This window comes from Filicampus tigris, chromosome 6 (genome assembly GCF_054856515.1).
Source record: "Filicampus tigris isolate MCC_2025a chromosome 6, RoL_Ftig_1.0, whole genome shotgun sequence".
Lineage (NCBI taxonomy): Eukaryota > Metazoa > Chordata > Actinopteri > Syngnathiformes > Syngnathidae > Filicampus > Filicampus tigris.
The window spans coordinates 14,319,313-14,337,370 of record NC_141222.1 but is presented as its reverse complement, the minus strand read 5'-3'; the positions used below and the strand labels follow the sequence as shown (position 1 = coordinate 14,337,370).

The window sequence follows — 18,058 nt, the reverse complement described above, 5'->3', positions numbered from 1 at the left end:
GGGTGTAGATTGACCCTCGAAGAGCGAAAATCTGCATATAATTGAAAAAAATGTATCTATTTTTTTTGGGCTGGTATTTTTTTTAAATATTAAAAAATATTGAAAAATATACAGTACAGGCCAAAGGTTTGGACGCACTTCTCATTCAATGCGTTTTCTTTCTTTTCATGACTATTTACATTGTAGGTTCTCACTGAAGGCATCAAAACAATGAATGAACATGTGGAATTATGTACTTAACAAAAAAAGGTGAAATAACGGGAAACACGTTTTATATTCGATTTTTTTTCCCCAAATAGCCACCATTAGCTCTGATTACTGCTTTGCACACTCTTGGTATTCTCTGGATTCATTCAGCTTCAAGAGGTAGCCACCTGAAATGGTTTTACAACAGCCTTGAATGAGTTCCCAGAGGTGTTTAGCACTTGTTGGCACCTTTGCCTTCACTCTGCGGTCCAGCTCACCCCAAACTATCATGATTGGGTTCAAAACATGTTTTCAGTTATTTCACCTTTGTTTTTGTTGAGTACAAACCCCACATGTGTTCATTCAGAGTTTCGATGCCTTCAGTGAGAATCTACAATGTAAACAGTCATTAAAATAAAGAAAACGAATTGAATGAAAAGGTGTGTCCAAACTTTGGCCTGTATTGTAAAATGTATCTGCATGCAACTGTGCCACGTACATCACAGGAAGCGGGTCACAATCAACATTAATACAAAACATGACAAAAACATAAAAAAACAAACAGAGGATGGCAAAATGTTGATGTAAGCTGGCCCTCTGAGGTGAATTTGAAATCGGATTGGTTAAAGAAACAATCAAATGCTGTTATAGTTTAAGGCTACGTTCAGACTGCAGGTCTTAATGCTCAATTCGGAAATCCGATTTTTTTGTGTGTGCAATTGCTCTCATTAAATATCAATTGCGAACTCAGTCTGTCTGGCGTGTGAACAAAATGCAACCCCGAAAGTGATTTGCATGCACAAAAGAAAAGATGACGTCACTAACAACGTAGTGTTTATGGAATTAAATATGGCGTAGCGTGCAGGGGATCATCTTTTTATCATCTCATATCTACAGAGGAGCAACGCGGGAGGAGGTGGAAATATTTTGGGGAAATGGAGCGAGGCTGTCCAGTCTCCTCATTTTATGGAGACGTCTGCTAAAGATGTCATGTCAGTCCCTAGCGTAATAAATGAAGAGTCTACATGGCTGAATTACTACTATCGCCACAAATTTCCACAATATATGTTTCATGTTTCAAGTGGGATTAAATTAAAGTCAAATATAAAGCCAATACTGTTACTCAAAACAACTTTGGAGATTCACAATTATCAGTCTCAGCTGTTCAGTCGCTATTCCCGGCCTGCACATTAATTTCCTCAGGCCTGCGGATCCGTTTTGAAATCAGCAAATGAAGTACATTTGTGATCTCTAAATCTATTACAGCCTTCTCGAGCAGAATGTACTCATAACACTCCCAGGCAGGCCATTACATTTCATATTGTATTCCATTGACCGCACTATCTTTGTTGCTACGGGTGTCACCAGTTGTAATAACTGAACACACAATAACAAACAACACCACTGTAACTATATTATACCCTGTCTGTAGAAAATAAAGCATTTAAGAGGTATAGCACAGTCGCAGGTGTTATTTGTAAGAGCAACAAAGCATTCTGGGAAAGACTCCATGTGATCCTAGAGTTAGCATCAGTCCCCTAAGTAGAGCAATGGCAATGGTGTGACTCAATTTCGAATACAGTAGGAGCACTGACGGGTTGATACACTAATGGGAGTAACATTGTATCTCTTCATTAAAACATTGTGAACTAAGTGGGCCGGTCGGTCTGAGTCATAAACTCCAGGGTTGAAAAGGAGTCCCACTCCGGCCCTACCCTAGGCACCTTTGATTAGGTTGACAATGCAGCAGGTAGAGGCTGAAATTGGACTGCACAAAAGCAATTGAACGTCCACCCATACTGGAAGCAGTGCAGTCAAGAGAAACTCACAAAATATTTTTCTTTCTCTTTGCCATCACGGCTACCTTTCTCTGCTGACATTGTAAGAAGAAATAAAAGAAAAAGAAAACACGTGGAGTTCATGTTGCAGAAACTCGCAAAGCAACATTTGCTGTTTGACTTTGGAGGCATATTTTCAAAATGTTATAATAATAATGATAACAATATAGTAACAACAATAATTTAATTTCTAAGTGTCTCAATGAGAGTTAATGACCATGTTAAAACTCTTATCACGCACCAATCCAAAGAATGTAAAGTGTATGCAACCTGGCATGGAAGACAATGATTTGATTACATAAGGCCTTCATATGTAATGCACGGTTGAAGTCTTTGAGTAATCATTAAGGACGACTCATAGTTTGCAAAATCCCATCCTAAAGGAATCTGAGTCATTGGTCTCGGTGAAGAAAACACAGAAACAATAAAAGGAATGCAGTAGAGCAACTTAACTTGCAGCTGAGCAGCAGAGCACAAGCACAGTCACAATTACACAAATAAAACTGAGTTAAACGAGTTAATTTTTTTGTACTTTATAAAATTCAAATTAATGCTTAGTTAATGCTTTCAATTTGACAGCCCTAATTATATATATATATATATATATATATATATATATATATACACACAAACATGTATACATATATATATATATACACATGTATACATATATATATACACACATATATATATATATATATATGTATATATATATAGGCACGGTGGTCGACTGGTTAGCACGTCCGCCTCACAGTTCAGAGGTCGTGGGTTCGATCCCGGCTCCGGCCTCCCTGTGTGGAGTTTGCATGTTCTCCCCGTGCCTGCGTGTGTTTCCTCCGGGTACTCCGGTTTCCTCCCACATTCCAAAAACATGCATGGTAAGTTGATTGGATACTCTAAATTGGCCCTAGGTGTGATTGTGAGTGCTGATGTTTGTCTCTGTGTGCCCTGCGATTGGCTGGCAACCAGTTCAGGGTGTCCCCCGCCTACTGTCCAAAGACAGCTGGGATAGGCTCCAGCACGCCCCGAGACCCTTGTGAGGATAAGCGGTATAGATAATGGATGGATGGATGTATATACACAGGTATATATACATATATACATACACATATGTATACACATATATATATATACACATATGTATACACATATATATATACAAATATGTATACACATATATATATATACACATATGTATACACATATACATATACACATATGTATACACATATACATATGCGCACATGTATACACGTATACATATGCGCACATGTATACATATATACATATGCGCACATGTATACATATGCGCACATGTATACATATGCGCACATGTATACATATGCGCACATGTATACATATGCGCACATGTATACATATGCGCACATGTATACATATGCGCACATGTATACATATGCGCACATGTATACATATATACATATGCCCACATGTATACATATATACATATGCCCACATGTATACATATATACATATGCGCACATGTATACATATATACATATGCGCACATGTATACATATATACATAAGCCCACATGTATACATATATACATATGCGCACATGTATACATATACACATATGCGCACATGTATACATATACACATATGCGCACATGTATACATATACACATATGCGCACATGTATACATATACACATGTATACATTTACACATATGTATAGATATATACATATACACATATATATACATATACACATATATATATACACATATACATATATATATATAAATATACACACACAAACACGGTCGGTCCCTTTTTTTTATCAAAAAATTTTAATTTTTAAAAGATACTTTTTCAATTAAAGAAATTAGTACACTGTAAAAATCACTTTTCCTTCATCACTAATATACAGTGGATATAGAAAGTCTGCACACCCCTGTTCAAATGCCAAGTTTTGTGATATAAACAGACAAATCTTTTTCAAAGTTTTAAAATGAATGTCTGTGACCTAGGAAAAGCTTATTTATGCTTTTACCTCAAACTTGATTACGATAACGGTTTATACTATACATACTTGGAAGGTGTGGTTGAGCTGAACGATTAAAGGGCTATGAAAGCATTTTGAGAAGACGAGAGTATCCCGAGTGATGCGGTATCTCAACTCATTCAGCATGACATGCAAGAATCCTTATCTCCACCTCATCCGGCCCGTGATTGCGCTATCCAGGCAGGGCACATTCTGCATGCCGCTGGAATGTGTGAAGAAGGTACGTGAGACATGAAACATTGACATGCTTCCAAAAGGAAGCTCTGGTTGGTCCACCATGATGTAAAAAAATTGCAATAAAGACCGCAGTTTGTCGGCGTGCGACAAACACGCCTCTGCGCTTAATGCAAGCTATGATGTATACAACAAACCTACACACATCCACACCCAGCTGAGGCATTCCACACACTGCACACACCCACAAAGCTACAACTGTTCAGAAAATTTGTAAATACACACTTTACAGTCACAATCTAACCCCAAGAACACGATGCTGCTGAATATAGATGAACTAAAGCAAACAGTTGGTGCAAATATATTTTAATTATGTCTTCGATCACCCATCTTATTTCTTTCACCTCTGAACAACTACTCGTTTGGAACAAATCTTTTCTAAAATGACAAGCAGGTGGAGGGGCGGGGACATGGGAAATGAACTCAGGCGACAGAAAAATACAGTGGCTCCTCGGTTTATGGTTGCAACATTTGACATTTACAGGTTACAAAGAACACACAAAAGACTAGTTAACGTAGTGGCCTAGAATACGTCATGACGCAGCACAAGGCACCCTCAGTTAACGCGGCGCAAACTGTTTTTCATTTGATTGTTTAAATATCTATCGCCTGTAACTGTTTGACATACAAATACTGTATTTACTAACTACGATACGAATTGGAGTTCCCCCCCCCTCGATTGTAAATGTAAATAACAGATCAGCGGTTAATTAATAAAATATCAAACAGTATATTCTCTTAAGGCGTACAGTACTGTGGAAAAGTCTTAGGGATCGGAATTAGATTTGTTGTTTAATCATGTGTAGCTGAAATTCATCGAGTTCATTCAGCAGAGTCTTAAACTTTTCCAAACAAATGCAAGGCTCACTGTGCTGCGAAAAGGGCCAACAAAACAACAAATCTAGTGCCTGCCTAAGACCTCTGCACAGTACAATATTTCCAGGGACATGGACAATAGTTGTGATTTAAAAAACAAAAACATGACTCCAACATGGTCATCAGGCTGCAGACGTATGCTTAAGGGGGGAAAAAGGGGTGTACACCTGTCACATTGTTCTTAATATTTTGTCGTCGTTCCATGAAAATATAAAAGTTACCAGAATCTGATGGGTGGACTCATTTATGTGAAACACTAAAAATGTAGCCATTTGGAAACATTGAAACAGTTAGACCTTCATCTCAGTATCCCACAGCAAGACACAGCGGAAGATTAGTGAATCGCTAATCAAAAGACTCGACTATCCAGCGCCTTTTTTTTTTTTCTTTCTTTCTTTTAAAATGGCCACAGTGCAAAACAATAAGAGTGAACCTTGGGTGTGTTCAAAAATTCAATCTGATGCCCTAACTTTCCTCGGAGGGTGCCAGTTGTCCCTTACATTCCAACACCGCTCTGCGTTTCAAAACGGTCTGGAGTGTAGCAGAGCGGGCCCATGATGGATTTTTGGAACGCACCTTTTGTCTCAATATTCTTCCCTATGAGCTCGCCTAAATTCCGAGAGGACGCCCCATTGCACTTGACTTGACCACCGTCTATGTATCGAGAAGCAACTGGCCGTCTTGTGCTTTTTAACCGGTACACTGATCGCCTAAACCAGTTGGCTTTTCTGCAGTGATTACATTTGAACTCTGACAAATGAGAAAAAAGAAAACAAAAAAAAATTAAAAATCAGGGCGGAACAAATGAGTTGTTTGACGTCACATGATTACTGCTGTTTCATGAAGTGTATGGTTTCAAAGTGGCTTTCTGAAAGAAAAGAAAAAAAAGTCTACAAACGCTCTGGGGACAAAACAACAACATGGGTGTAAATAAGACATGGTAACCGGTTTAACCATGGCAAGTGATTAAAAAGGTGACAGGTGGATTTCATGACATTCCTTTCTCCAAAACTCATCCGCTTGTCTCGCAAGGAGGCACTGAAAGTAACCATTCAAGAAAGATGATTCGAACAAGTGACACCAGGCAGGCTTTTTCTTCTTCACGCTCTAGCTGCCGAATCCAAAGATGCCCTTGATGTAGCCGGTTAGGCCGCTCTTGACCTTCTGCTCCACTTTGTCGTCCAGGGGCGGGAAGGCCACGTGGTTGAGAGCCAGGTCAAAGAAGAGAGGCTTGCAAGGGATTGGCTGGAAGTCGGGCGGGAAGTGGACCAGGTTGGGATGCTTCCCCACGAGGGACGGGTCCAGGCGGAACGTCTCCAAGCGGTCGCACAAAGGCTGGAGGGTGACGAGGACACCGTTACCGTGGCGACAATCGACTCATTCGCAGAAAGCACTTCTTGGGACGTGTCCACAGAAATGCAGGGATTGTTTGAAACCCATAATACTCTACATGGGTGTTTCCATAGCACGTACACGGCCTATGTTTGTGCTTAAAAAGAAAAATGGAATTGCGCAACCAGGTTTCAGTAGACACCGAAAGTCGCATACAGAAAATTCACGCAAAGGCTCATGGGGCGTAGGAATAAGATGGATATAGTGTCTCGATCAGGTCAGTGTTTAAGAAGCGCAGTGCGCATGTCCACATAATCACTGTTTTACGAAACATGTGAAGTTGAAGTGAGAAAGCCACAGATTTGTTTGCGAGGTTTACTGACTTTTGTATACGCCACACTTGTCCGGTCAAATTTTGTGAAGTTGTCATCGTGTATGCTTAAAAGACTGCAAGTCAAAGTGTTTAGCACCTGTAAGTGAGCAACTGTAATTCAAGTCGATAAAATGTCTATCATGTTAATTCATGGTTAATTTGCATTTATGTATAATGCATCTAGCAGTTTATTGTAATACATATTCATTTATTGCTCATTTTTGCTCATACCAGAATATGATACAGCCCACGCGCAGCCAAGTCACTCGTAAATGTGTGTTTTAAAAAAATAATAATAATTGTAAAAATAAAATGTGTTCTGTCACCCTCTTTTAATAATGGTTTAAGTCTAAGCCTTGGCTACATCCTTCGTTAAACAGGACATTCAATTCTAGCCCTGAAATGAAATTATTCATAAATATAATGTAATCAGTATTTTGTTTCAGTTTTTTTGTGTTTTCAGGGGAAAAAAAGGGTAAAATGACTTGGGCCATTATTTTAGGAAGGTGACAATTGTTTATTTGAAGAATATTAGTATTTCATTATTTACAATAAACAAATTATTTACAGATAACTGAATAAAAAAACGAAAGATTTGAATTAACCAATTTTGACCGCATTGGTTCCTGTTGCCTTTTTAGACCGAATGTTTCAAAAATACCTGCACATACTGTACATTTGGACTAAGTTGTTCCCTCTTACCGTGTTGTCCTTGATGGGCTGCGGAGTGGGAACATCAACAGTCTCGCCAGTGTCTGAATCAAACAAGCATATTGTCAGTTTTGTTCCCTCAGGCAGCAAAAAAGTGTGCAGCTTTAAAAGTCTTCACCTAAAATGGCTGCCGCTTGAAGAGAGTATTTTTCTGCATTGACTTTAGCAATGAGCTCCTGAACATCAGGTAGATCCTGTCGAAATCACAGACTACGTCAATGCTAAAACACAAAGCCTCCATGGAAGCTTCCAACGGTAGTGCATGCGCATACTGAGGCTATACGAGCAAAACATTGTCGCTCCCAACCTTAAGGCTGTTGCTCATGCTCTTGGCCTTCGACTGCACCTCCTTGGCATACTTGAGCACCCTCTCATAGAGCACCAGAGCCTCGCTCCACTTCTTCACCAGAACATAAGACTGGGCAATGTAGAAACACCTACAAGGGAAACAAACACCGTAAATAATGAAGGGATGCGCTGCCTTCGTCACACGTGTGCAATGGCTGACCTGTAGGCTTTGTAGGCCAGCGTCTTGAGGGACACCTCTTTCTGGAAGGTGTGGTCATCCTCCAGGCCCTGCAGGGACGAGAGTTCAGCCAGACTCTGTGGGGACACCGGAGAGAAGGGTTACAGATTTCTTGTTTGGTGGACAGACACAGTGCTTATGTTCCATGTCCACACACTTGCCTGGAGGATGATGTCATAGAGGCGGATGAGGTCCTGCGGACGGGGGCCCCTCTTATTCTCGTCCCCCTCGGGCTCCTTCAGCTTGGCCTGCAGCGTGTGCGCCATGCTCTCGTTCCTCTTCACCAGCGTGCACAGCTTGATGTAGCTCAGGTAGCTGGCAAGCGACACGGGCAGCCTCAGCAAACATTTGACTTCTCAACACATCTTATGCTCATGATTCAAACGTCACTCTCAATGTATTTGTCATCATCTGATGAGCAAAATAATGAGGTCATGTAGTCAAAGCTCGGACTCGACCGCAGCGTTGTTTTGGGGCAGTGGAAAATTCAAGTCTTACAATAGTGATACTGGTTTATCAAAATGATTCCTCTACGGGATATGACAGGCAGTGCTTGCGTTACGACGGAGTTCCGATCCTACAGCTCAGATGAAGCGAGCGGGTCATGAAGGCGCCACCACGTTCCATCTCCAGCTGAGGTGTGACAAAGGAAGGGAGAGGAGCTGAGGGGCAACGCCGACAAAAGGCGCTGATAGACAGGACTGTGTGTGCATGAGTCTGTGTCCTCTGTTACCAGTCCAACACATTGTCTCGTTGCCATGGAGATGCGTGGTGGGACCTCCATAAACCAAGGACCACCGGTTGTGCATTTACTACTGCATTCCCATTGGAAATGTTTCATAAGTATCCGATCGATGCGATCCGATCTTTGGGGGACGGTTTGGCGTTTTTACTGTCCTGTTTCCAAGTGTAGAGTGGCGCAAGACACGCAGCTGTCTGTTGATTGGTCGCCAGGGAATGTTTACTTGTGTACAATGGAATTCAAGACTGGAACATGAAGACAAGTGACAGTTAAAAACTACTAAGAGGGATGATGACAGAGGATTAAAAGCTATTGTGCTCATAGAGAAACACAGAACACCCGATTTACCCTCCTTGTTTAAGAGATGAGCAACCTACACGCCGTGTCACTGCTTTTGTCACGCTATTTATGCAGCAATCGCTATTCCACCTTCACATGTTCGTGTGAACCACAATCAAGAAACTCCCTTTCCCGTATAACATACACTAGAGAAAACTACTGATGGATTGCACGCAAAAAAGGTGGAACTTGAATATAGCAACACCGAAACAGTGGCTGCGTCAATAAATAGGTACAGTAGATCACAATGAAAACAAAAACTACCTGTGCAGGAACTGCATATTGGACACTTTTCCATTCTCAGCATCAGAGCTTCTCTCTCGCTGCTTCTACAAGCACAAGTAATATAAACAAGAAATGTATTCGTTTGTTTATCTGTTATTTAGTCATAAATAGTTAGTTATTGACTTTTCAGACGCTACTATTAAAGTGAAATGATCGTACCGCCTCAGTCTTGAGCTCCTCCCGCACCGCTTGGATGGTGTCGCGGCACTCGGCCAGCAGGGTCTCATACAGATGTTCTTTGGTCTCCTCATTGGCTGCCTTCGAGAGGCAACAAGAGGAGATTAGACTCAAAGCAATGCAGAATCCAGTGGCAAAAAACAGGAGGCTGGATCTACACTTTGTTAGAACTGATGTTTCCTTTGCCTGGATTGCATTTTCACGGCGAGGTGACAGATGACGTGCATCTATTTTAGTATGTGGACGATGCCTCAAAATACTTTCTGAAGAGGATTACACATTTGGTGACACAATTACATTATTTTATTGCTGGGAACTTTGGACCATAACCGCAACATTTTATCCCCCAACTTCACCCCCGATTTTCCAAATCCCAGGAGCATCATGTTCTCATTAATTTTTAGCTTCTCTTAACAAAATCGTTTCAAAAAGCTCCATGTTAAAGCATTCATTTTTCTTTTTTTTTTTTTTTTTTAAATCAAATCCCCACACACTGAAGCATGTGCTCTGCTGAAATGCGCACCCCGATCATGTTGAAAATGTGATGTAATGCCTACCATGTAGCCTTCCAAGTTGAAGGTGATAAACCTGGCCATTTAAAAAAAAAAAAATCGTTTTGTGTGAATGTGCAAGTGTGAAAGGATGTTTGTCAAGTTTGGAAGTGTTTATTGAATAAGCCATTCATGATTATGTTTATTGTTTCATACTATGACTGTGATACTACCTTTTTGGGTGTTCATTTTTTTTTTTTTTTTTACATTGAGATGCATAGACTGTGTAGTAATTTGACAATATGCGTTTGTTGAAAACTGAATAATATTTCTCCAAAACAAGCAATCGAGCTGCTGCACAGGTGCTTCACGTAAATTAATACGATAGTAATTATCTCTTATTTGAATTGTGTAATATGTGCAACTTATAAATCAGTACCAACGAAAAATGTTCAGATGTTGTATTTAGTGCCTGCACCTTAACAGACACAATTTTGCAGTTTTTATATTTTGTCCGACTTTTTGTCCAACTTTATAAAGGATACACATTGATATAAGTTATTGCGCACAGAAAATATTTGATGTACATTACAAGACCATTTCAATTCATGTCCACAAGTGCTGACATTTTCAAAGGCCGTGCCTTTGGGTTAAACAAACTGAATGAATCAGGACAAATGCCTTCACAAGCGCTGGAATTTGGGAGGCAAATGCTCAGCTCTAACGCGCGCGTGTTGCTCAACACCAAAGTGGCAAACTCCAAATCCAACCACACCAAGGCTTCTTAAACTCAAGCAGTTTAAAGTGCGAGACTCCAAGCAAGAATGCATAGTTGGTGATGAAGGTGAGAAGGAGATGGAGGTATGTGGCCCAGCCGGCTACTGATGCATTCCTGCGCTCTACTGTTGTAGAGTTCAAGTCATTATCAATGACACGTTGTTCTTCACCTTACAACAACGCAACCACAAACCCTTGCATTATATCTATGCAACTATCAAATCAAAAACATGCCATGTATTACTTGACAGAAAGAAGTGAAGGTCAGCAAATGCACCTGATCCGTACTTCGGTTTGAAGTGTTTTTAAAAAGCAGTCAAATAAATGACATTCTTTGCAATTAGAAGTGATGAGGGAGATGAGAGGTGCACCTCAGGGGTGATGATGGTATTTAAAGTCCCTCACTTGCGTACCAACACCTTGCTACACCCAGCGGAACCGGCTCCACCGGATCTACATTCTCTGTGGTTGGGAAGGAGGGCTGCATGCATGCAGACTGACATACAACGTGGCTCGTCACTCCACGTAGCACATACGGGCTGGGCTGGTGGCGACTGTGTGTCAAAGACAAAACTTGAGATCCTCCGACTCTTGCGTCTATACCTAGCGTGCCATAAGAAGAAGGAAAAAAAAAAAATTCTGCCTGGATCGTAAGTCAGATCTTAAGTATTTAAAGTAAATGGCAGTACTATTATGCCATCACGCACAAACTGGGTGTTGTCCTGCATTTACGTGTGTACTGATATGCTCAGAATGTAGTTGTACGAAGCGCGGGGCTGAATGCCACAGGGCGTGATGGGAGTGCCCACGAGAAGTGCTTGCGACAAAACCCACAGGAATGACTGGAGGTGGCTCCGATTGGCCATGGGAGACTGGAAAGAGGACAATGACACCCTTTGAACGTTTGGTAAATTACACCCAGAAACTTTCACACAAATGACAAACACGCAAAGACAAGAAAGTGTCGCAGACTATAGTGGAACTGATGCTGGTTGACTTCCAAGTTGGTCTAATTCCATATAAATTTCCCTAAATAAATGAATGCACTGTAATTTATTCAAAGCTCAAACTATCACCATTTTAAATAAAGTATTAGCTGTTCAAGCATACTTTCATTATTTATCAAGTATATTAAGAAATTATCTAAAGTAGAAGCTAACAAAATAGTTGTTAAATGTTAAGAATGTAATGTAATAATGTTAAAGTGCTTATCCTTTGAAGACACCTAACAGACATGTAATAAAGGGGGAACAGGAAGGCTTTTACAGTGATGACGATGTCACCAAGTGGCGTTTTAAAGGTGTTGCTGGAATTGGCACAGCATCTGCTCGATAGCCCTTTACTGATTGGTGGACTGGTTTCACTTCCATTGCTGGTTGGCTGCTGTCCCCCGACTTCATCAATTAGTGTAGCACTGGGGTGCCCCAGTCCGGTCCTCAATAGGCCCTATCCCCCAGCCTGTTTTTGGTGTATCCCATTCCAACACACCCGATTCAAATCATCAGGGTCGTTTTCAGGCTTTTGCAAACATCACTGATGAGCTGATCATTTGAATCAAGCGTGTTGGAGTAGGGATACACTGAAAACAGGCGAAATAGGGGCTCTTGAGGACCGGACTTGGGCACCCCTGGTGTAGCACCTGACATCCCCATCATGCAAATCCGGCTCTAAGAACTCATTCCCCTGATAGGTGGACTGGTTTTAGGCTCGTTCCTGATTGGTGGACTAGTTTCACGCTCGTTCCTGATTGGCTGGTCAATCACCTATCCCCACCTCTCGGAGGTGCCAGTGGGACCAATAAAAGTGCAGCGGTTCTGCTTGACCTGTGTGCGTTGTGACATTTTGTAACCGTTAAGACACGAGCGATGAAAGTATTTTACGAAATATCATACTATCCTTTTTAAATCATTTGTAAAATACAACAAATTCTTAATTAAAATTGTTAACTTTCATTCAACCATTTAAAATCTTGGTTTTAACACTCATTTACATAGCTGGGCATTCTGTCTATTTGACGGACAGGTCCATCTATCCGCCTATGACGGACGCCCATTTTCCTGACTGCTGACGGAATTTTAAAAAAAATAGTCGGACTAAGAAGCATAGTCGGAAGCCCGTGTATTTAGTCCGTCTTTCGTCTGTAGTCCGTCTCTAGTCTATTTTTCGCGGTGAGACTGATGGCCGCGGCGAGGAACAATAGTGAGTTATTGATGCTTCGGGGACAGATTTGAGAGATGGACCAGGCTGTGAAAGCAGTGAGTCACTCTCTGTTCAAATATCAGCCGGGGGGGTCCCCAAGCAACAACATCTCACTATTGTTCTTCATCGCCCGTATGCGCCTTGTGTGTGCACCGAGTACCACATTCTGGAAATGTAGTGTGTCTTCAATGAGCACTCCACTTGTCTCACTGCAATCTGGAAATGTAGCTCTGTGCCTTCGAGCAGCTTGTCTGACTGGGAACACACATGCTGCTGATATAGAGCTCTGCCCTGCGCTGTTTGTTTCTGATTGGTGGCCCTCCTAGGAGAATCAACCATCCAATCAGTGAGCTGATGGGAGGGCCCCCGCACACGGCAAAGTTTAGAAATGCTGACGGAAGGCCATTTAAAATCAGGCGGACCGGCCTATAGGCGGGAATTATTTTTTTTCCATCGGAATAACGCTAATGACGGACGACGAAGGGTACCTACGCTTTAGACGGATGACAAATAACAGACGCTCAATTTTTAGTAAAATGTCCAGCTCTGCTCATTTATGTGTGTCATTTATTATTAATTCATTTCATTTCACATCTGCTACTGAGCATCAAGACCTGTTTCTACGTTGCAGTAAGGTCCATTTCCTGTTCTATGTTTCACCATTCCACTTTTACTCTTTGTTTCTACTTTTTTGTGGATCATCTTTAAGCCCCCCCTTTTCCCTCCCCGGCTAAAGGTAGGATAGTGGGACGGCTAATAGCAACAACTAGCTTCAAGTCGTTAAAACTAAAGGTGTTAGCACAACAACATTAGCTCCTTACTCTGCGTCCAGCCTGCGTCGATCTTCATGTCGCGAGGTTGCCATCCAAGCAGTCGCGTGCGTTGTCCGACACCGCTTGCAGCCGCCATAGAGTGAGGTAAGCCCTTCATTGAACAAGCGTCAATGTTCAGCGAACAAAAGGTTCCAGCGAGGCTGACTGCACAGCCGAGTGTGGCCGCATTGGAACGTACCATTTCGGATGTTCACGTTCCAAATTGGATGGCGTGATGTAGGTCGAAAAACTGGGGCCATTACTCATCCAAATAAATGTGCACGTCTACTCATTCCCACTTCAGTCTCTGTAAATATCCTGACTGGTGTTTCATGCCTCGCCTGTCCTAACCGTGATCAGCAAAAAAGCAGTGTTTTTTTTTTTTTTTTTTAAGCAAAGAGGCAGTGTGCGCTCATCCCAGCCTAAATCTATGTAGCTCAGCTCACTTCCACAGTTTCCTCATTCTCATATAAATCAGCCACGGAGAGGTTAATCCTTTTGATATGTTGAAATGGGCATTAGTAGGGATGTCCACATAAATTTTGGTGCCAATTGTTCGCCATTTTTGGATGTTATAAGCAATTAAAGTACAATGATTTCCAATTGAGAGTTTGGAATCGGTTCCTCCCGTGACTCCGACGAACATGGATAGAACGGTAAGGGGTGCGGCCATTGTTCTCATTATCAAGGGCCGTTATTCATGGAGCTACTTATTTCCTAATTTCTCCCAAATATATTGATAAAATAGAAAATGACAACTCTTTTCATTTTCCAGATCAAAAAATATATAAAATGAACCTGTTAGTGAAAACTTGGCCATCCCGGCCACCACCGCCCCTTTAAGAACTTACACTTGTGATGCATCTAACGTTAGAAGCAGTATTATGCACTGGACTTATTGTACTTCAAAGTCTGTGTACGGCGATACAATATGTGTATTTCATTTGTGGATGGTTGTTTTTTTAAATATTTGGGGTTTTTTTTAATAATATTTTGATTAAGTTTTTATACTAAACAATAGTTTGCATGACGCTTTTTAAAAAATCTAGCACACACGAAATATAGAAAAATTTACAAGAAAACTAGCTAAGTAACTAAACTAAATTAAAACCAAGCATTTTCGGGGGGGAAAAAACTCCAACTTTTTACCAGTAATAAAAAATAAACACTCTCTGAAAACTAATTAAAACTAACAAAATTTAAAAATTGTTTGTGATGATTTACATGCATAATTGGATCGATTTAAATAAACCAGCAATATCCCCTATGTATCCAGTCTTTGTGGGCACCCTGCATAATGAAAATTCCAGAATGATTACGAGCCTGAGCGGTACTGACCTGAGCAATGGCGGCCTCGTTGTCTGCTAGACCCAACAGGAAGATGCGGGCCTTGTCGATTTTGACGGGCACACTCCTCCCGCGCCACTCTACCTCACTCATGGTGGCTGCCTGCTTGGTTCTTGCCTGAGTGATCAGGGTCTGGAAGAGCAACGACCGTTGGTAAATTTGAGAGCAAGGATTCTTTTGTTGATGAGCAACATCTATGTTCTCACCTCCAGTTTCTCAGCCATCATGCCTCCACCTCCTCCTGTCAGTCTCATCTGCATCAAGTCATTAATGGCATTCTGGTCACCTGTCAGATGGCAAAACCATGAGTGAGGGGAAAAGACAAGAGGTGTGATGATTACAGTTTAAAAATGCAATCAGTTAGTTATTTTTACTATTGTCAACCACTCTAACCTATATTGTAAGCACAGTATCGGATGTTAGGTGATATTTCGTCCACACGCTGGCGATACAGCGCTTCCAGCTCATCGGTGAATGCACTTGCCAACTTCTCATAGATGGTCCTGAAATAAAAATAGAATTATTGTATTCCTTGACTGTGACAAAAGGAACACATTGAATAACTGAACATTAGAATGAAAAAATGTGTGAAAAGTGGCTCACTTGCACTTGTTGAAGGCCTCCATGGCACACTTCCACTTCTGCAGTTCAAACTCTACCATGCCAGTCAGGTATGAGGTGTAGGCCTGCAGTTAAAAACAGGATGCAACATCTGTGAGTCAGTACAATAAGGAGAAGCAATATGCTGAACCACAGAGGGCAAATATTATTCAATTAAAAAAAACTACACAAAGAATCTATTTTGACAGGTATATAAAAGAGGGAAAGTTTTACATTTTGTAAGAATAGGATCAATAGGATTTTAATACACTATCGTTATTTTATGGAACAAAAACTGGGGAAATTATTGAAATGATTTATAAACCAATGAAAGAAACGCACTATGGGGGTAAGACATCTGCAAGTTTTACAAGTTTCTGCTCAACTCATATTCCACAAATGCAATATCAATCAGAATACCTTGGTTGTTTTGGGGTGCATAAAACATATTGTCAAGAAATGTTGTGACTTGACTCCCCCTTTCAAAAGGATGTACGTTCATTATTTTTGCTTTAATATAGTAAATGGGCTGTGACTTGTATAGCGCTTTTCTACCTTCGTTACTCAAAGAGCTTCACACTGTACCTCATTTACCTACTGATGATACAGCATCAGGAGCAACTGGGGGAGGTTTGTATCTTACTCAAGGATACTTCAAAATGGTCGCAATGGCGAGGAGACGACAGCTCTACCACTGAGCTATGCCGCCCTAACATCATCACTATCAGTGCCAGTGACATTTTTAAAAAACCCAACAACAATGCTTTGGTTTATTTTGATAGTTGCTTGGAAAACATATTGTCCTGAACAATGCTATCATGATAGGCCTACACACGGCGCTATCTGTAATGGCTTGAGAGTACCTGCGCTTCCAGTTTGGTCTTTGCATCTACAGAGGGGCTCTCGCACAGCTTCTCCAGCTTCTCACTGTGTTTGGCAGCTTTGCGTAGCCGTGCCAGCAGGTGGAAACGCTTACGCGGCTCCGTGTTGGCCTCCTGCTTCAGCTGCATGGCGTAACTCCATGCACGCTCTGCTTCCATCAAAACCAGCAGCAAGTACCTAAAAAAGGGAAAAACAAGTTGCATCAGCCCTTGGGTATCAATAAGCCATTACCTAGATCTAGATCCAAGAGTGCCATTTCATTTTCACCAAAATTATCATTTATTTACCACAATGCTTTGAGGGTCCAGCCTTTGTGACATTCCTTACCTGCTGTCTGAAAGCATCTCGACAGTTATTTTTTTCCCAACAAATTTATGTCGGTTCCCCATCTTAAATCCAAGAGTCTTGCGTAGACGACGCAGTCTACGAGAACAGTAGCCCCTGCAAAAGAGCAGGTAGATGCAGCTTTATGGCAGGAGTAACAAGTTCCTATGTTTAATCTTACAGGGTTTTTAATTATCATAAATAATAATTTAACTACTCCAGAACCAGACAAGAGCTTACCTGTATCTTTGGTAGTCTCCATGTCTGAGACCGTGCAGCTGCTGGGACTCCTTGATAATTTGCAAAACTGCGATTCACAGATAAGGAACCTTAGCGTTACACACGCACGAATATTTCATTCATTTATATACAGTCCACGTGCAGCCACCATTACGAGAATATTTTACAACTGTTTGGTGTTCCCATATAATATGATGCGCGTGTACTCCGCAACACGAATAACACACTAAAACACACACGCACACGAAATCACTTCTTAAATGGATAACACTTCCTCAAACATTTTAAGGCGAGCTGGGAAAAGTTGAAATGTCTGCCAGTGACAGTCTTCAGTGTGACACGTAGCCTAACATCGCTAGCCTCGGACACACGTAGCTAATATGCTAACGGTTAGCTTCAGAAGCTTGGCAGTCTTGATTAGGCTAAAAACAGGCATAGATAGATATACAACGCTGCAAAAAGATACTTTCAAGTCCAATTCCTCCGCCCGGTGAATTTTCCTTATTTTCGTCCAAGGAAGTAGCTTTTGCTTCGTTTTGCTTGACTGTGGCCATTTCTAAACGCTAGCAAAACTGAGGCCAACCAGAGAGTGCAGACACGCTGAACTGTTCACGAGTGGACCAATGACGCTGCAGGGAGGGGAGAAGACGGTCCGGAAAATCTCGCGAGTTTTCCCTGTCTGCGCTATCAGTCGGAAGAAGTACCTCTTTTTTCCTCAGCCCTCAGACTGATGAAAATG

The 18,058-nt window shown here is 41.3% G+C and overlaps 1 protein-coding gene across 1 annotated transcript; it reads right to left on the bottom strand.

The window, feature by feature from the left end:
- Positions 1-4,575: 4,575 nt before the first annotated feature.
- On the bottom strand, positions 4,576-17,997 carry srp68 (signal recognition particle 68). Its single transcript, XM_086034020.1, has 16 exons — positions 17,786-17,997; positions 17,320-17,386; positions 17,083-17,196; positions 16,737-16,932; positions 15,877-15,959; positions 15,667-15,776; positions 15,480-15,559; positions 15,265-15,405; positions 9,630-9,728; positions 9,450-9,514; positions 8,266-8,419; positions 8,087-8,181; positions 7,886-8,015; positions 7,697-7,772; positions 7,570-7,622; positions 4,576-6,497 (listed from the first exon to the last, which is right to left on the bottom strand). Exons 1-16 carry the CDS (start codon positions 17,871-17,873, stop codon positions 6,270-6,272), a joined length of 1,779 nt encoding a protein of 592 aa, XP_085890146.1. The 5' UTR covers positions 17,874-17,997; the 3' UTR covers positions 4,576-6,269.
- Positions 17,998-18,058: the final 61 nt, after the last annotated feature.